This window comes from Podarcis cretensis (genome assembly GCF_951804945.1).
Source record: "Podarcis cretensis genome assembly, chromosome: 12".
Taxonomy (NCBI): Eukaryota; Metazoa; Chordata; class Lepidosauria; order Squamata; family Lacertidae; genus Podarcis; species Podarcis cretensis.
The window spans coordinates 10207378-10226569 of NC_137181.1; the positions used below are offsets into that span (position 1 = coordinate 10207378).

A 19192-nucleotide genomic window follows, 5' to 3' on the forward strand; every position below is an offset into this window, starting at 1 on the left:
AAACTGATTCCTTTTTAAATGAAGCATCGTCCAGACACATTAGATTGCTCAAAAGTTTACCTGTAGAACTTTCTTCAGAACAGAAGATGTATCAAATGATACATCCAAACAGTTCCATAAGACATATGGCAGGCAAAGGCGTAGGCTCGGCATCTTACAAAATATGAAATAATTCCAACAGACGCAGAAACAGAGGTCTGTCTCTCCCCAGAGCTTGTGGCTGTGTGCTCCTGCAGAGCTCCATTTACACCCTCACTCTCACAGAGCCTAGGAATGAAGAACTCCAGCCACCACCCTGCGGAGATGGCGAATTTGCCATTCAATACCTTCTCATGTGATCTAAGGTTAAAGCACCACGTAAGAGCTATCTGAGAACAATAACAGTTAATCATCAGCCCATCATAGCAACTCAGAGAGCTCCTTTTTGCTCTTAATTTACCTTCAGTGGAATCTTCAAGTTAAACCCTTTCACCAATGCATACAGGTATTCCCATTTCGGTGTGAATTAAACCAGTTATACTTAACAGATACCAGCTTTGGCCTTCCATGAGCAGTTTTTCCAGATGCAATTAATTTAGTTTGTCCCACAGAACATAACAGGAGCACCCTCCAGATGTTTGGGACTACAATTCCCATCATCCCTAGCTAACAGGACCATCTGGAGGACCGGAGTTTGCCTATGCCTGCTCTAGATCATTTCCCAAACTTGGGTCTCCAGCTATTTGCAGACTAGAGTTCCCATCATCCCTGACCACTGGTCGTGCTAGCACAGGATGATGGGAGTTGTAGTCCAAAAACAGCCGGAGACCCTGTTCTCACAGTGACCAACCAACAACATCTGGAGGGCCACGCATTCCCTGGAGAGTAATGGCCCTTGGGGAATTGGCATTTGATTATATAAATGTTTCTGAAGCTTAGCTGGACACCTCATTTAGGAATACTAGCTGAGTTTCCATCGGCCTGGGAGGGAGTGGGGGCGAGGGAAGATATAATCCCTGCTTCCCTCCCAAGCCTGCTATTTAAAACAAAATAAAATTAAGCAGAGCAAGTTTGCATCCCTGCAAGTTCTTCCTTATGAAAATAGATACCAGATGCAAAAGCTTAAACTAAGTGCAGTGCATTAAACAATTAGTGTGGCTCATTGAGCCAACCAGAACCCACTTTTTATTTTTGACTGACGGATGATAAACACGGCCATCTGCTCCTGGTGGCTGGCGCTGGAGGAGAGGATGACAAAGATGCCCTTCTTTGAGTCAGGCTTGTGGGGAACACGCAGGCCGCAACTTCCAGAAACGGTGAAAATGCTGTGATATTCTTTCCCTCCTTCCAAATGTTAAAACCAGGAGCAAGGGATTTTTTTTATTTTATTGTATTTTGGCAGCTCAAGGGCCACCTTCCCCCGTAAGCAACCTTCCTTGGGCTGCATGACAAGGAATATTCCCTTACAGGAAAACGGACTCCAAAACAGTGTTGGAGTAGCGGCAGTGAGAGATTTCAGCATGTGGAGAGCCCCAAAGGCTGGGGAGAGAGATGTGTGTGTGGAGGGTTACCTGCAGCCCTTGGCTCTGAGGTTCCCCACCCTTCTGCTAGACCAGGGATTCCCAAACTTGGGTCACCATCTGTTTTTGGACAGCAACTCCCATCATCCCTAGCCAGCAGGAGCAGTGGTCAGGGATGATGGGAGTTGTAGTCCAAAAACAGCTAGAGACCCCCAGCTTGGGAATCCCTGTGCTAAACCTATCAACAGCAGCATGTTTTCTTACCTCAGGGTGTGTGGCTTGTAAAAACTTTGCATTTATTTATGAAGAATAGTTTGTGACATTTTTATTAGTTAGTGGTAGTGGTAGCGGAACTAATAGTAGGGTTTGTCTTATGTTTGTATGTTTCCCACACATGGAAGTTCTGTTTAGGTGTCAGGACTGGTAGCCCATAATAGGCCTCCATGATTTTTGTCACAACCCTTTTCTCCTGTTTAAAAACATTTAGGCTTGTTGCCATCACTGCATCTCACGATAGCAAATTCGACACAGGAACACACTGTTTTACATCTGTTCTGGCTCTCATTTTGGGGTTCACGCAGGAATTTTTCCCCAGGCCAAATTGTTTTCACCTCCTGCGGGGTGTGTGGTCTGCTTCAGGAATTTGATATTTGTGAATTCCAGTGGGAACTTACCTGACCTGAACCCCTTGGACTAATGTGCAGATCAGCTTCTGACTTTTAAAAAGTTCTAAAATGCATAATTTAGGACAAAATCCATTTAGAAATATGTACATTGAGATAAAATACATATTTTAAAAGCCTGTGATGAAATGCCCATTTAAGTATTATTGAGATAAAAAAAATCCATGCAGATTAATAATTATTATTATAGTAGTTTAATGAGCAAACGAGGTGGAACAGACTTAGGATCCAACACGTGCAAAATGGGCGTGTACTTAGGAATGGACTGAGACCTTCTGTCTCTCTGTGTGGCTTGACTTGCATGCATGAATTGCAGCGAGCTCCTCTGGAGATAAAACAACATGGAAAATCCCATGCAAATAGCCACTTAAAGCACAATGCAAAATTTAAGCTAGAGAAATGAAGAGAGCCAGCTGCCTTCATGTGGCTCTGTCAGCAGCAGATTTTTAAAAAGGCTTACTGTGGATGCTACAGTTCTTTGCAATCTTCACTGCGTCCCACAAAATCTTACTCCTTTATCATTTCCATTACAGCAAAGTACACAAAACCCAGGGCCTCTTAAGCAACTGGCAAATTATGCACAGGTGCATATTTGGCACATGCTTGGCATCTCCGGTATCCAAATAAGTAGGGTAGTATGCATGTTGCTAGGGATGCGGGTGGCGCTGTGGGTTAAACCACAGAGCCTGGGACTTGCCGATCAGAAGGTCAGCGGTTCGAATCCACACGACGGGGTGAGCTCCCGTTGCTCGGTCCCTGCTCCTGCCAACCTAGCAGTTCGAAAGCATGTCAAAGTGCAAGTAGATAAATAGGTACCGCTCCGGCGGGAAGGTAAATGGCATTTCCGTGCGCTGCTCTGGTTCGTCAGAAGCGGCTTAGTCATGCTGGCCACATGACCCGGAAGCTGTACACCGGCTCCCTCGGCCAATAAAGCGAGATGAGCGCGGCAACCCCAGAGTCGGCCACAACTGGACCTAATGGTCAGGGGTCTCTTTACCTTTACTATGCATGTTGCTAGTTCTTGTGCCTCAGGCCTATATCAAACATGCTGGATAATCATGTGCACAAGTAAGGATTTCTCAAATGTGCCTGAATGGGAACCAGTCTCCTGTGATGAGATAAAAGCCCTTATTTGAGGCAAGAAATCAAATAAAGCTCCTGGAGAGGATATGAGTCTTACAATGGTGGATTCCTATCCTGGCTGGCTTATTCACCACCATAAACAATGCAGGCCAAATGCCCTCTGTGTAGAAAATGGGTATTTATAAGAAAGGGGGTGGGAAGGATGCACAAAACTATCACCCAGTTAGCTTGTAAGACATCTCCTCCAAGCTACAGTATATGCATGGTAAAGGTAAAGGTAAAAGGAGCCCTGACCATTAGGTCCAGTTGTGGTCGACTCTGGGGTTGCGGCGCTTCGAATCCCCATGACGGGGTGAGCTCCCGTTGCTCGGTCCCTGCTTCTGCCAACCTAGCAGTTCAAAAGTTCATCTCGCTTTACTGGCCGAGGGAGCCAGCGTACAGCTTCTGGGTCATGTGGCCAGCATGACTAAGCTGCTTCTGGCGAACCAGAGCCGCACATGGAAACGCCGTTTACCTTCCCGCCGTAGCGGTACCTATTTATCTACTTGCACTTTGACGTGCTTTCGAACTGCTAGGTTGGCAGGAGCAGGGACCGAGCAAAGACCCCGTCGTGGGGATTTGAACCGCCGACCTTCTGATCGGCAAGTCCTAGGCTCTGTAGTTTAACCCACAGTGCCACCTGCGTCCCTGCATGGTATCTCCTTCAAAAAATGACCAGACCGTTGCAAAAATAACATTATTCATGAAGAAGAAGTGGAATTCAGAGGAGGACACAGTGCCATTGATCACTGTTTCACTCTGAACCGTATTATAAGGAAATATACTAAGAACAATCTTTATGTAGCCTTTATTGATCTTTCTGCTGCATTTGACTCTGTTAATCGAAACGGACTGTGGGAGAAATTTCAAATTGCTAACATCGACTGCAGACTTCTGCTGTTGACCCAAGAACCATACAGAAATGAGGGTCAGAGTAGGTTTAAATGGTGGCATGACTGATGCTTTTAAAATGTCACAAGGAGTGAAGCAAGGTTGCTTTCTGACTCCCATTCTTTTAAACTTTTATATTAATGATTTGGTGCCATGTTTAGCCAATGCAAACTTTAACTCTATCCAGTAATTAGGAACAGGAAGATCTCAATATTTCATGTATCCAGATTATTTAGTGTTCCTCTCTCTTTCTTGATTATGTCTCAAAAATTTCTTGGAGGTGTTCAGTGCATACTTTCTATAAATTATTCTTAAGACCAATATTATGATTTTTTGCACAGGCCTATGTATAAATGGTGCTTAGATCAGAAAACTACAGTCGGTAGAGCATGAGAACCATTTCGCTCGTTTAGATACCTGGGCATATTCTTTAACGAAGCCCTGTCTTGGAAGTGTCATATGGAGGCAGTGAAAGTCAAAGCACAGAAAACCATAGGGGCATTGATAAAGTTCTATTGCAGTAAAGGAGGGCAGCTGATTGAACCTGCCTTAAAGATATTTGGTAGCAAAGTTCTTACTCATATGCTCTGTGGTTTGAACTTCATTAAAGGTTTGGAAACTGTGCAGAATAAGTTCTTTTGGAAGCTAAACTCTCTACCTTCAGGAACATCAGCTGCTCTTCTTTGTACAGAATCTGTTGTTGTTGTTTAGTCATTTAGTCGGGTCCGACTCTTCGTGACCCCATGGACCAGAGCATGCCAGGCACTCCTGTCTGTACAGAATCTGGGTAGCCACAGTTAAGGCAGGAGCAGACTGCACTCAGTTAAAGTATATTTTTAAAGTTGCTACAATGCCTGTTAAGCATTTTCCTGCACTGTGCTATACAGAATTGGGTGATAACCAACTCTGGAAATCAGCTTATCAAGATGTTTAACACTATTAATATTTTCTGGAACTCTGCTTTGACATTGAATAAATGTCAACTAAGGGATTGGCTCTTAGTTGCAACTAATTTGAAACACCAGATTTCCCCCTTGATATCTGTTCTTGAGAACAGAGCATTTTAGAGCTAGTTATTTTACCAAACTCTCACCAGTTTCCTTAAGAAATGCCTTTACTGAGCTGTGTTTCCAGGTGAAGCCCACTGCAGTCTTGGATGGCTGATACATACAACCAAGGTCCTGTACGTAGACAGACTTTTTATTTGTGGTCAACCTCAGATGGAAGGCATAACTCATTATCAGTTAGCCTGCCCCTTATATAGAGATCCAAGAGGTCGCTTTCCAAAACCTTTGTTCACACAAGCTAGCAGGCACATCCTGGCAGAAATGGTACAGTTTCTTTTGAGTGACAATAATAGCTTCATCACACAAAGAGTGGTACTATATGCAGTAGTTGCAAAAAAAGGAAGAAAAAAATCAGGAAAAGGGAGATACAGTGGTACCTCGGGTTAAGTACTTAATTCGTTCTGGAGGTCCGTTCTTAACCTGAAACTGTTCTTAACCTGAAGCACCACTTTAGTTAATGGGGCCTCCTGCTGCCGCCGCACCGCTGGAGCACGATTTCTGTTCTCATCCTGAAGCAAAGTTCTTAACCTGAAGCATTATTTCTGGGTTAGCGGAGTCTGTAACCTGAAGCGTCTGTAACCTGAAGCATATGTAACCCGAGGTACCACTGTAGATGGAATTGCCATAAATTGTTGTGGCGATTTGGAGATTTAATCTTAAATCAAGATGGATTTGAGTTTGTTGGTGTCTCTGGTAACTTACATCATGGGTGTTAGCAAATTAGATTTTTAAAAGGCGGAATAATTTTAGAATTGGAGCTGTCAGAGATGCACAAGGAAACTGTGTCTTAATGCTCAGGGACTTGGCAAAGTCTCTTTTATAGTGGGGATGTATGTTCTGTATTATTTTATTAATGTAGTTGCCTAATACGAGTTTGTCATGGGCTTTAGCTGGAGCAATAAACTCATGAACATGAAAATGCAGGTAAACAATTATATGATTTGCAGTAGCACGAGTGAACTGCACCCATCGGACTGCACTGAGTTTGAGGCAATGTTGGATGGTTAAATGAAAGCTTTTGTGGTGTTTTGACCCCAGTGCCCTTTTCACACATGCAGGTTGTCATCAGTTGTTGAGTGATGAATGGAATATATATTACCACACCCCACAACTACTGACACACTCTCTCTCTCTCTCTTTTTCTTGGACATTTTAACACTCCCCCCAACCCCTCCTTTGCAGGTATACCTTCACCGGCATTTACACTTTTGAATCATTGATAAAAATTCTGGCGAGAGGATTTTGTATGACAGAATTCACCTTCCTCCGGGACCCATGGAACTGGCTAGATTTTTCTGTTATTGTCATGGCGTAAGTAGCATTTTTCTCATTCCTCTCCTAAAAGGCGATTGGCTAGATCAGGACCGAGGTTTTCTTCCCCTGCTCCCATAAACTCCCCGTGACTTCCCTGCTATCCTAACAAGAAATTCATGTGCTTTAACGGTCCTGGAGCAATGAGGCTGATATGGGATTCTTTTGTTCTTTCTCAGTTTTGCAGGCAACCCATGCCCACCCATTTAACCCAAGCCAGGGCTCTTGCTGGAATGGAATTTATTAACCACTTTTATTGATGTAGTAGCCCCAACACATGGGACACACTGCAAGTCCCAGAGCCCAGAAGAGCAGCTATTTTCACCTGCACCAAGAGAACCAAAATGGCATCAACAGTGATTTAGAATAAGTTGAAGACTTAATCAACCCTGTTTATGGCTCCTGGGAAATCAGCCTCAAATGGAGGTCCTTCTAAAGATAAGAAAAAGTCCAGTATGGGGAGTCTAGTCTTGACTACTTTGACTGGACTCCCAGGCAATTCCCAACCTGCTTAGAAACTGTCTTTGCATGGCCATGACCAATGACATGTCTGTAGCGCAGACTTAAAGTGGATAGGATAGGGATCCGCTCTCCTCAGAGAACCCCGGGAATTGCAGATCCATGAAATGTGGAGGATCTGGGAACTCCAGCAATCTACAAATCTTGTGTTTTTCTCTTGTCAGAGAATCCTGGGAACTGTGAGGTAGGGAGGAGGATACAGGATCTCTAATAACAGACTTTGATTCCCATTATCGCCTCTGGAATGATCCTGTGTCATAATTTGGCATTGTTCATTCCAAGGGGAGTTCTAGGAGAGAGAGAAATATCCTGGCAGTTTGCCAGTTGTGCTTCCCATTCCCATCCCAGAATAGCCCTCAAAACACCCTGAAATGCAAACTAGGAGAGGCGCATTTCGTTTACTTACTTATAAATAAGTGTTTATTAACTGCTCGATATTTCAAAAGAAGAAGAAGAAAAAGACCATTTAAGCAGTTTTCACTATGTGCTGTATCAGTTGAAACAAAAATACGACCTAAAACCGATAAAACAGCATCCCTTCATTGCAAGAGGCTGGTCTGGGGACCCTTTGTTTTCCTTCCAGCTCCACAGTTCTATGAATCTAACAGTATAAAACATATGGAAGCCAATCAAACAGAGAACCAAGGCATTCATAGACATCAAGCAGGGCTCAGTCTTATGGGTCAGGAAAAGTCTGGGTCAAAACTTATGTCCTTACAAAACCTCTGAAGCAGCTGGTGGTTGCTTCTTCACATACGGCAGAAGGAAAGACAACAGAAAATATCCATTTGGGGGACGCCACCCGGTGACATTCTATAGAGCAGAATTTCCTTAGACGATCTTCTGCCCATCACTTTCATCGCGAATGCTTCTCCCCCCCACCTCCAAAACTGGGACTGAACAGCTGAAATTTCAGCTCGGCTTCAGCAAATTCTTCTTTTCTTCATTGTGTACACCTGTGTAGTTTTACCTGTGTGAACATGCTGGAAGCCTGCATAGCCATTTCCCTTGGCGGCGAGCCTCCTTTAGAACTGCTGCTGGTAACAGATTGTAGAGGTTTTTTCCCCGCGCTAGCATAGCTTCAAGATCAAATGCCCACTTTGGTTTTCAATCAGGGCAAGCAACAGCAGAGTTTTTATTTATTAATCAGAACTGTTTATGCCCCACCTTTCAGGAGGCTCCCAAAGCAGCTTCAAAGTGTGCTTCAAACCACAATAAACAATATCAACACGTAGGGCAGGTCATTGGGATCCTTTCCCACAGGCAGCTGATGGCAGATGGTCCTTTGTGGGGAGGAGACAGTCCACCTGGAGTTCTTCTCCCCTTGCCTCCCTCCATCTCCTGGAATCCCTTCCTCCTTCCTCCTCTTTCCCCTCCAGTTCTTTCCACCTCTGGCTGCTGGAGAGGGATCATGACCCCGTGTCTGAAACCCTGGAGAGCTTCTGCCAGTCAGTGTAGACAATACACTGGGCTAGATGGGCCAAATTTTGGACTCAGTATAACACAGCTTCTTAATCACTTGGGGGAAAGGTCATAGCTCAATGGCAAGGCATCAGCTTTGCACATAGAAGGTCCCACGTTGCAATTCTGACACGTCCAGGTGGGATAGCTCAGTCAGTAGAGCATGAGACTCTTAATCTCAGGGTCATGGGTTTGAGTCCCATGATGGGCAAAAGATTCCTGGACTAGATGACACTTTTTTGGTCCCTTCCATCTCTACAATTCTATGACCAGGGGGCTTGAAATTTATTGCTTATTTTTTTAATTAAAATTGCATACCTCCTTTAATCTGTAGATCTCAGGGTGGTTCACAACATAAAAATACAAAACATAATAAGAACAACAACAGCAACTTATTATTTGTACCCCACTCATCTGACTGGGTGGCTTCCAGCATATATAAAAACAAGAACCAAAAAATCCTACAAAGCAATAACCCCCAGACCCTCCCAAGAACGCATTTAAAAGGGAAATCCTGGAGAACCACTGCAGTCAGTCTAGACAGTGCTGAGCTGGAACGATCAAAGATGTGAGTCGACATTATTATTATTTCATTTATATGCCACCTTTCACCATAAGATCTCAGGGCAGTTCACAGAATAACATACACGATAAAAACAGGTAGATAATTAAAACAATACAGCAAAACAACAACCTCCCCCCTTTCCCACAGACACATTTAAAAGGCTGTGGAATATTAATCAGGTATGTTACAACTTCCTATGTTCCTATGCTGGTGTGGTAGACTTGCATGGTCCCGCCCTACTGATTCTTTCCAAGTTTTGGCACCAACAGTTGTGGGTTTTTCTTTATTATTAAAAAAAAGCCTTACACAAGGACAGCATCCTGTTGGTCTGTGCTTTGCAGAACCTGGCAGTATCGTTGTGTCAGGACTCTAGTCTGGCATGGCAAAAGGAAAACCCACATGGCTGCCGTCCCAATTAGGGCCAGAGTGCACCGCAGGGCTGGAACCCTTTTGCTGCAGTGTTGGGTTGCTTTCTCCCCTCCCCCTGCCCCCCCCCCCGGCCAATCGGCAGATTCTGGCAACCGCCTGGGCTTGCCTATTAGGTGGACTGCCCGCCTGCTCTCTTGGCAGGATGGTGGCTGGCCTGGCAGCGTGCTGGCTTACGTCTTGGCTGGGCTCTCGTCTTCTGTTCAAAGCGAATTCTTAATTATCCAGCCCTAAGCCCGCTCCCTGCAAATGAAAACAACAAAAGGATCTCCTATTCAGGACAGCTGCTGAGTTGGCCGGCCGAAGGGAACCGAAATAGGAACATCCAGAGCAAAGAGCAAATTAAGGTATCGCAGGCGACAAGGGCTGTAAAGACATGCTGGCAGGGTGGGGGCATTCAATAGGCACTGCCATTTTATTTTATTTTTGAAAAAATAAAAGTAATTGTACTGGAAAGACATTTTTAAAGGGAAGGGAAGTAATGGCGCAGGAAAGGGCATTGCCACGACAACCAGGCAATTCCACCTGAGTTTAAAAATCTTGTCAACCCCCCCCCCCCTTTTTCTAAAAAAAAGTCTTGGCTGCAGTTCCGGCAAGCACTTAAGCAGAGGTACCTTAAGCTTTGACTCCCACTGTCATTGCAAGTATGCAATTGGCTTTTATAACCTGAGCTCTGGCTTCACTGGCAACTGCTTTAGGGTAGTGTGCAAAAAAACAAACAAACAACGCAGTTAAAAAAAATTAAACCAACTTTTATTTAAAAGTCTAAAGGCCCCTGCCATTTCCTGTTCTTTAATAAAGTCCCTTCTGCAAAAATAAAAAAGAGCATTCTGACCCTCGAAAATTAACTTTTCCCATGGCACCTTATGCCCATAATCTGGGTGCCTGGTGCCTGGCTGGAAAGTCACAGGACTCCTGGCCAAAATGGCCTCGGGAGACCACAGGCCAGAGCTTCTCCATCTCTTGTCCTTTCGTATGAGAGCATTCTTCCTCCCTCAGTTACAGGAGCACAAGCTGCCTGGGACTTCAGTCCAGGAAGCTTCATAAACGAAACCTTTAGATCTGCATAGCCCATCCCATTTAATGGTTGCCTGGATTAATTGGGCTGTTATCAGGTGATAAATTTGTTAAGTTAAATGCTGGCTCCATCAGGAAACGGTGGCAAGGCCTCATTAGCTTCGCTGCAGCTACAATGGAAACCTACTGTGCTAATAAGCCCACATGAAGGGTTGCCGTCTCCAAATGTTAGGCTATCCTCTAGGCAGGTCTTTCAAGCATATGGTTAAGCGCCAATAAAATCTTAACGCTTCTAATTCCCATTGGGTTTCATAACCTAACGCAGCCGCACTTGCAAGGATTTCTCTGCTTGCCGCGAAAGCTGCAGGTGCCACAATCGTATCCTGTTTTCGGAGAGCTTGGAGAGGCAAGGGAACATTGGGAGTGATTGCGCCCTTGTTTTCCTTAGTTACCAGAAGACTTGAGTGCGCAACCATTGGGGAAGGCATGGAGCATCCTTTTGCAGTGGCCTTAGGCTTTTACAGTGCAATCTGACCCATTGTGGAGGAGAGGGCTATCACTGGCTACTAGTCATGATGGCTGCAGTCTTCCTGCACAGTTGGAGGCAGCAATGTTTTCAAATACCAGTTCCGTGTCGAGGTCTCCAAGCCACCCCCCAAATAAATCACAATTCACACAGAATTTTTCTTTAAAGTTTTTGGCATAATTTTGGCCACAACTTTATTAAAATACATAAATGTGAGTGGTTGCTTAGGCATTGGTTCCGACTATCTGTCCCCGTCCAGGGACAGAACTGACTTCCGGATTCCAGCGAAAGCCAGTAAGAAACAATATTGGGGAGAAAATAGAGCTGGGCACCAGACCCTCACCTCTCCCCACATGCTCCCAGGGGAAATCATGGCGAGCCCTGGATTCCTTTAACAGAATTCCCTTGCAGCAGCAGCATTGGAGGGGCAGGCACAGCCAACCACATCCCCTCCACCCAAAAAATTAACCAATGCCTAACCACAACCTTACAAGTTGTGGCGATTTGCTACGCAGTAGGCAAAAACCAAATGGCACCAGCCAATCCGCCAAATAGACAAAATTCCTACCAGGCCCCTGGTCCAAAAGCAGACGACCCCATGACAGGCATGGCAGGGTCAAACGCAAAAGCCCTAAATTAGGGAGGGTGATCCGGTGCATGCAGCGAGAGAGAACGCTCAATGCTGCGTGCTCAGTATATAAAACCCTTGGTCCATCCCACAAATTGGCAATATCAAAATTTCCCCAGTAACTCTAACAGCCCAATCACTGCTCTACAATCCCACCCAGCAACAGAGGGGTGGCCTTTCGGACCCCACCGCAACACGTGCTCTCCATGCAGGAGAACATGCTTTGCTGGAAACCATTAAACTATGGAACTCACTCTCACAAGAGGCAGCAATGGCCACCAGCTTTAGATGGATTATGGACGAACTCATGTAAGATAAAGCTGTGCTGTGCCTCCATGGTCAGAAGCAGTAATGCTTCTGAATACCAGTTCCTGGAAACCACAAGAGGGGAGAATTCTCTTGTGCTCACGTTCTGCTCCCTGGTTTCCTACAGGCATCTGGTTGGCCCCTGTGAGAACAGGATGCTGGACTAGATAGATCATTGGCCTGACCCAGCAGACTAGTCTTACGTTCTTATCAGAGAGGAAAAGAAGTACCACCACACACACACCCCAGCTGTCTAAGAACAAATTGGTAGGCTTCTGACATACATTAGTGTGTTTGCATGGGCATTGCACACTAAAATCACCCCAAAGGGATTTGCTCTCTGCTTCCTTTTGAGAATAGTAATTGCATTGGTGTTTGGGACACAGGTGGCACTGTGGGTTAAACCACAGAGCCTAAGACTTGCCGATCAGAAGGTCGGCGGTTCAAATCCCTGCGACTGGGTGAGCTCCTGTTGCTCGGTCCCTGCTCCTGCCAACCTAGCAGTTTGAAAGCACGTCAAAGTGCAAGTAGATAAATAGGTACCACTCCGGCAGGAAGGTAAACGGCGTTTCCGTGCGCTGCTCTGGTTTGCCAGAGGAGGCTTAGTCATGCTGGCCACATGACCCAAAAGCTGTACGCTGGCTCCCTCGGCTAATAAAGCAAGATGAGCGCCGCAACCCCAGAGTCGGTCATGAATGGACCTAATGGTCAGGGGTCCCTTTACCTTTAATTGCATTGGTCTGTTGTACTAAACAGCAACAGCAGCAACAACAATCTGCATGTTTATTTGAGAGTGACCCTGTCCAATCCAGTGGGACTTACTTCTAAGTAGGCGTACATAGGATTGGGGATTCTAATCTGCGGCAGCCACGATGAAGAATGAAGCAGGTCAGTTTTTATCCCAAAGTAGTCAATCTAGAACATTTCCCCCCGAAGCTCATAGATCTCCAGCTGTTTTTGGGACTACAAAAACATCATGCCCTGACCACTGTTCCTGCTAGCTAGGGATGATGGGGGTTGTAGTCCAAAAACAGATGGTGCCCTGAGTTTGGGAAACACTGATCTGGAGCATTTGTGTCTCTGATTCTACCCATCTTTGACTCTGTTTCCGCCTACCAGGAGCATGAAGCACCCAACCTTTGAGAGAATGTCACTCTCAACGGGTTCAGGGGGAAGGCATTGGGAATAATGGTGCAAATTATATTTGTACGTATTTGGCTGCACCTATTTCTGTAGTGTTTGTGCACCCCCTTTTCTTTTGGGGTTGCCACCGAAAACAGCAGCAGTTCCCAAGCCTTGCAGGAGTGAGGGGGAAAGCAGAACATCAGACCACTGACCCATCTATCACAGGACTGTCTGCATTGACTAGCAGTCGCTCTCCAGGGTTTCAGGCAGGGACCAATTCCTAGCCCTCCCTGGCAATGGATTGAACCTAAGACCTTCTGAATGCAAAGCCACTGAGCTATGGCCCTTCCCTGTGTTTGGTATTGCTAGATGTTATCAGGAGGAAGAGGAGGATGAGATGCAGAGCTCCTGCTCTCGGTGGCAGCCACACATCCTCCACTGCATCCAGTTCTGGCCTTTGGTTCCCACCTAGTTAATCTAGTGGGAAGAGTGTCAGCACAAAGAAAGATGCTCTGGCTTTCTTTGAGCTCTCCATCAGAGTGTCTAGGTCATTGTGTCATGGTTCTTGCTGGTAGCAGGACCAAGAACTCTGTGCACCATGTTCCTTGCACAGACAAGGTGAGCTGCTACGAGCGGATGGCAGCACTTGTACATCTCTGTCACGTTCTTAGGTAACGAACCACTGGCTCTTCTTTTATCAGTCAATACTCTCTTTGCAAGCAAGTGGCCCTCCAAACACGAAAAGAGGTGTACTGTGCTGTGGATCGCATAGGATTTGGCTAAGGTGGTAGCTGAGTTTCACGTGGTACCTGAATTTCACGTGGTTAAGATAAAGTCCCCCTGCAAGGTCAAAAGCTGGATAATGCAGGCAAGCAGCATTATCACAGTTCAATGACATATTCCAGCAAGGCAAAAAGCACCCAAGGAAGGCATGTTGAGGGGTGTGGGGAGAATCCTGAGGGCCAGATAGAGAGGATTGGAGGGCCACATTTGGCCTCCATGCCTGAGGTTCCCCACCACGGGGCTAAACCACGACTAATGCCAACAAGAAAGGGGATGGGAGGGATTTGCCCTGGAAAGGGAAAGAGACAGGTAAAGGGAGGGATGTATCTGATTTTGGCCCAGGGAAAACACACCTGTTTTTGAATCTGAAAGGGATAGCCATGTTAGTCTGTTGCAACAAAAACAAGGAAGGTCAATCAATCAATCTTTATTGCGGTCAAAGACCAGACAGAGCAAGGAAGGTTCTTGTGGCACCGTAGAGACTGATCAGTTTTTGGGTGCCAAAGTTTGCAGACTAGAGCCCAGTACATCAGATGCATAAAGTAGAAAAATATATGAGTATTAGGGGGCAGGGGCAGGATGGGTTGTAAACAGTGTAGTCAAAAGGCCATGAAACATAAGAGATGCTGCCTATGACATTTCTATGCAAAGCTCAGGCATTAGGGCAATGCCTTGATTAGGCCAACCAAAATGTCACAAAACAGTGTTCAAGCTTTCATGTTCTCCAGATAAGAGAAGTACAATGACCATTTGCAACTGCAAGAATTAGTGAAAACAGAAGCATTCTAACTGAGATATTGCATTACTTGTTTTTAATCTTTTATTTGCTTATGTAACTTAAATATTTTGGGGGATTAGAGAATATATTTTAAAAGGGTCACTGAGCCCCATCCTGTTCTCTCTTTCCTGCCCACACCCCATTTAACACTGGCCTGGTTCACACACAACACTAAGCCATGGTTTGCTTAGCCAAAGCGTAGCTTGTCTGAAACCCAGCCCAGTCAACTAACCATGGACATTTCCTGGCAATGAACCACAATCTGAAACTATGGTTTGTGGTTGACTCACAAACTGTGGCTTGGTTTGGCATTGTGTCCAAATCCAGCAACTTTGCTTTGCCATGGTTTGCTTGAACACCCACCAAGGATGCTCACTAAGCAATAGAAACACAAGGCAAAACAATCTGTGACTCATTTGATCTTTTGTGGGGCTACTTGTGGTTTATTGAACAATCCATAGCTAAAAGAATCTATGGCTTAGTATTATGTGTGAGCGTACCCACAGTGTGATAGAAGCTACCTATCTCCCTATCAACCTTAAACCAAGGTGTTTTGGTTTTCTGTTTTGTATTATTTTTTACCCTTTAAATCAGGGGTGGGAAACCTGGACTCTCAACTCCCATCATCCCAGACCATTGGCCATGATGGCTGGGGCTGGTGGGAATTGGAGTCCAGAACATCTAAGTAGACTCAGAGGTTCCTTATCCCTCCTTTAAACAGTTGGAAGCTGCCACAGGAGGAGGAGTTGGCAGGATTCAAATCCATGAACAATATTTGTGGTTTTAAGGAAATGCATTTTCCAGACAAAGCGTTCAGAATGGTCCTTTTTAAATAGAAAGATTAAGTTACCGAGTCTCATGATGTCATTGTCTGTCTGTTCTCACTCCTGCCCCAATGAAGAGAAGGGCTGGTTGGGTCTGTATTCATTCCAGGCAGAGCTCCTATGGAGGCAGCACTGAGCTTTGCTTTCTTTTGTTTTAATATCTCACACACACCCCACTCCCCACCCCAAATTGCTTCCCTGTTGATGCATTTTAACAACTTAGTGGGAAGGTTTCCGCTCAAGAGTCTAACTTTAAAGATGAAATAACTCAGCTACATTTTAGAGCTCACATTTTGAATTCGAAACGTTTCCAGAATTGCATTTGAAAATAGGAAGTTTTGAGAAAAGAAAAGGAAATGGAATATTAAAGTGTTTCTGATTACGGTTAGAGGACTTTGTTGCAAGCTGCCACATTCAAGAAAGTTTTGCACCTTGTTTCTGTCTCCCCCCCCAAAAAACAACAACAACCCCTCAGTCATTTAGTACAATATAATTAATGTTGAGGAAAATATCAAATATAAATTCAAATGTATGGCAAACACATTAAACTAGAATAATTTGCATGAGAATTTCCCACAGTATCCCTCTCAGCTCTCTTGTATAGAGCTGCGAGACTGTAAATTAAGGCTGCTTGGATGTTCCATCTTTTGACTTTGAAGTCTCTGTCTCCACCCAGCTGCCCAGTGCTTGATCTATAAAGTTTGGAGGTTGTAGGTTTCCTCATTCCTCATTTTTTAAAAAACCACTCAGAGTCGCTTGCCGTAGGAATGATACTCTGCTAAAAGCAGCGTTTGCGGTACTTCCCAAATATTAGAACACATACATACACTCGCAATCCTTTTACACCAGCCTTCAGATGTTTGGGGCTATAGCTCCCAGCCAACATGGTCAGTGGTCAGGGATGATGGAGGCTGTAGTCAAGAGCATCTAGAGGGCATCTGGTTGGGGAAAACCAACATAACATCATTATCATAATTATCATCCAGTAATATTAACTATTTCCATTCCCCTTGCATTGACCTTCAGCTTGGGATAGATGCGTTGCTTTCTCCAAGAAAGCTTGCTTCTCTTAATGCCTATCCGCTCTTTAGCATTCAAACCTGGCTGGTTTTATGTGATCCATGCCCAGAAACTCAATAGTTGCCAACCTTGCCTTCCCCTTCTGGCCTGATTGCAGGCAGCTTAGAGATGGGATTCCATTACGCTGTGCAGCCGAGGTACACACACACACAAAGACACACACACACCCCACCCCTGTCTTCCTGTTCCATGGCACTCACCAATGGCATGATTCAGTTGGCCTACCAAATCTAAACCAGTCATCAAAACCCATCTGTGTTCAGGAAGATGATTGCCGCTCCATGATTCCAAGACCAAGTCATGATGACTCATGTCTTTGCCCCAAGTCAGTGGTTTTCCAATGGTGAGATGGTCTACCTTAGAAGCATTCTCAGGGGTTCCTCAATGAGAATATCAGTAATGGTGGGCAAGAAAGATGCTTCGCCCGCTAATACTGATCTTGCTCGGCAATGCATTGTTGCAGGATATTTTGGGTTGAGTTCCAGGATGCCCTCTGTATTCGCAACAGGGCACTATAGCGTATGGTGCATGGCACAAGGTGCAGCAGCCTTGCTAAGGCTATGTATGTCTGGGACTGATCATTGCCTGGAAAGGAGACCGTGTTAGGAACCCTCTGTACTCTGTCTTGAGCTCCATCCCAGAAGAAAGGTGGGCTGTAAATTAAACCCATGATGCCAGATGATGAAGCCTGAGAGCCCTGGCTAACATGCCACATAAGCTAACTCTGTGCCCCAAAACAGATCTCATAAACTTCCACAATGCGCAGAGCTTCTGCAGCAGGGAAGATAAGCTGGGGCAGGGCTTCCCCAAGGCAGGAGATTTGAAACCCACCACCCCAAGCTAAATGAGCCAATGCGATGTTCATGCAATCTCCAGCTCCATGTGCCCTGCAATGTATTTCCAAATAACTGTGGTTTAATTCAACAGGTTTGTAGGAGAATTTACAAAACTAGGCAAAATTTCCGCACTTCGGAATTTCAGGGTATTGAGAGCTTTAAAAACTATTTCGTACATTCCAGGTAAGAAGCCCTGATCCTTGCATATCTGCTCTGAGCTACAATTAACTTTTTTTCCTGTCCCTCCCCAAACCCTTCTCTCTCTCTCTCTCTCTTCTCTTTCTCTTTCTCTCTCTCTTCTTCTGTCATTACTTTGCTGGCGTTGTTGTCACGGTCTTCTTCTTGTGTGTGACTTTCCCTTGTTTGCAGATACATAACTGAATTTGTGGACCTGGGCAATGTATCAGCCTTACGAACGTTCAGAGTTCTTCGCGCGCTGAAAACAATCTCAGTCATTTCAGGTGAAAAAAACAATTTGAGGTTAAACACTTGGGCTGCGTGCACTCACAGAAGCTTATGCGCCATTCCCCGTAGCAAAACGGCTGTCAGTAGGATACAGCTTGAAATAATGAACGGCACTTGACCTGGGAATGGATGAGTGTGGGGAATGGGTCCTGTCAATAGAATTCTTTTTTTTTCATATGTTTACCCCACTCCCGGCAATTTTGGATGGGGCTCCTCAGGGCTCTGAAATTTCCCAGCCCATGACAATCATGAGCCGAGAATGCGCCTTGCAAAGTTTCCTGCAGCCCTGTTTTCGTACAATTTGGGAACGGGAGTCCAACAAATTCAGATTGGCTAGTTAGATATAAATGACTAAATCTGAGTGGGTTGCTTCTCTCTCCCCTCCCCTCTCTTGGGGTAAATGGCAACATACGAAAAAAAAAAAAAAAAATCAACCGCAAGAAAAAAAAATTGCAAGGCTGATCAATAATTTTTTTGTCATTGTGCTGACCTCCAGGCTAAATTAAAACCGAATGCCATTCATTGCTTTGTTTGGGGTAGAATAAAGGAATCTGAAGGATCTGTTGTGGGCTGCCTCGCCATTATCATTCGATCTGAGTTAATTCTGACCCAACCAATCAATCAATTGGTAGCTCAGTGCAAAGCAAATGTGGGCACAATTCTGCCAAAATGCTCTTCTGCACAAGGGCCACTGATATGAATGGCGTGCTGCTGCTGTGTTTTTATGCGGCTCCTTTTCATTCCATTGTGAAGAATATTCCTGTAGATCATGACCTTTGGCTCCCTCTCCCATTGCCTTTTTTTTTTTAGCAAAAGAAACATGCAGCCCCTGTTGCCTTTGTCAGCATTTAAAGATGCTTAGTTACAGTTGCTTTCATCTCTTAAATGGAGGATGGTGTTTTTCTCTGAAAGTAGATCGATGGGGAAAACAAGCAAATGTGCCCTCGGTGTATCTATGGACAGGTCTCATTCAGCCTCAGTGTTTAACATTTTTGACCTGCATGGCAAGGTAGAGAAGGTGGCAAAACAACCCCGTGCATGGTAGTTCCTGTAGATGATTATCCTGAACAGATGTTGGCAATTACAGGTCAAAAATAGTCTAAAGAGACTGCTTTTAAAAAGGGGGGTGGGCGAGGAAAAACAACAACATCCATTTAGGAGATGGGAAGATTTTTTTCACTCCATTAGAGGGCAAACATCTTCACTGTGGCGCTCTCGGTTGAAACAGGAACACCAAAGCAACAGCACACATTATCTGCACCCTTAGTATATTTTTAAGG

The 19192-nt window shown here is 45.0% G+C and overlaps 1 protein-coding gene across 6 annotated transcripts in view; it reads left to right on the forward strand.

Annotated features, from left to right (window-relative positions):
- SCN5A (sodium voltage-gated channel alpha subunit 5) overlaps positions 1 to 19192 on the forward strand; it is a 222509-nt gene that overhangs the window by 12276 nt on the left and 191041 nt on the right. For all 6 annotated transcript variants that reach the window (XM_079996335.1, XM_079996336.1, XM_079996337.1 and 3 more), the window contains exons 4-5: positions 6445 to 6573; positions 17817 to 17908. In XM_079996335.1, the coding sequence (XP_079852461.1) occupies positions 6445 to 6573; positions 17817 to 17908 (221 nt within the window). The remainder of the gene's footprint in view (positions 1 to 6444; positions 6574 to 17816; positions 17909 to 19192) is intronic.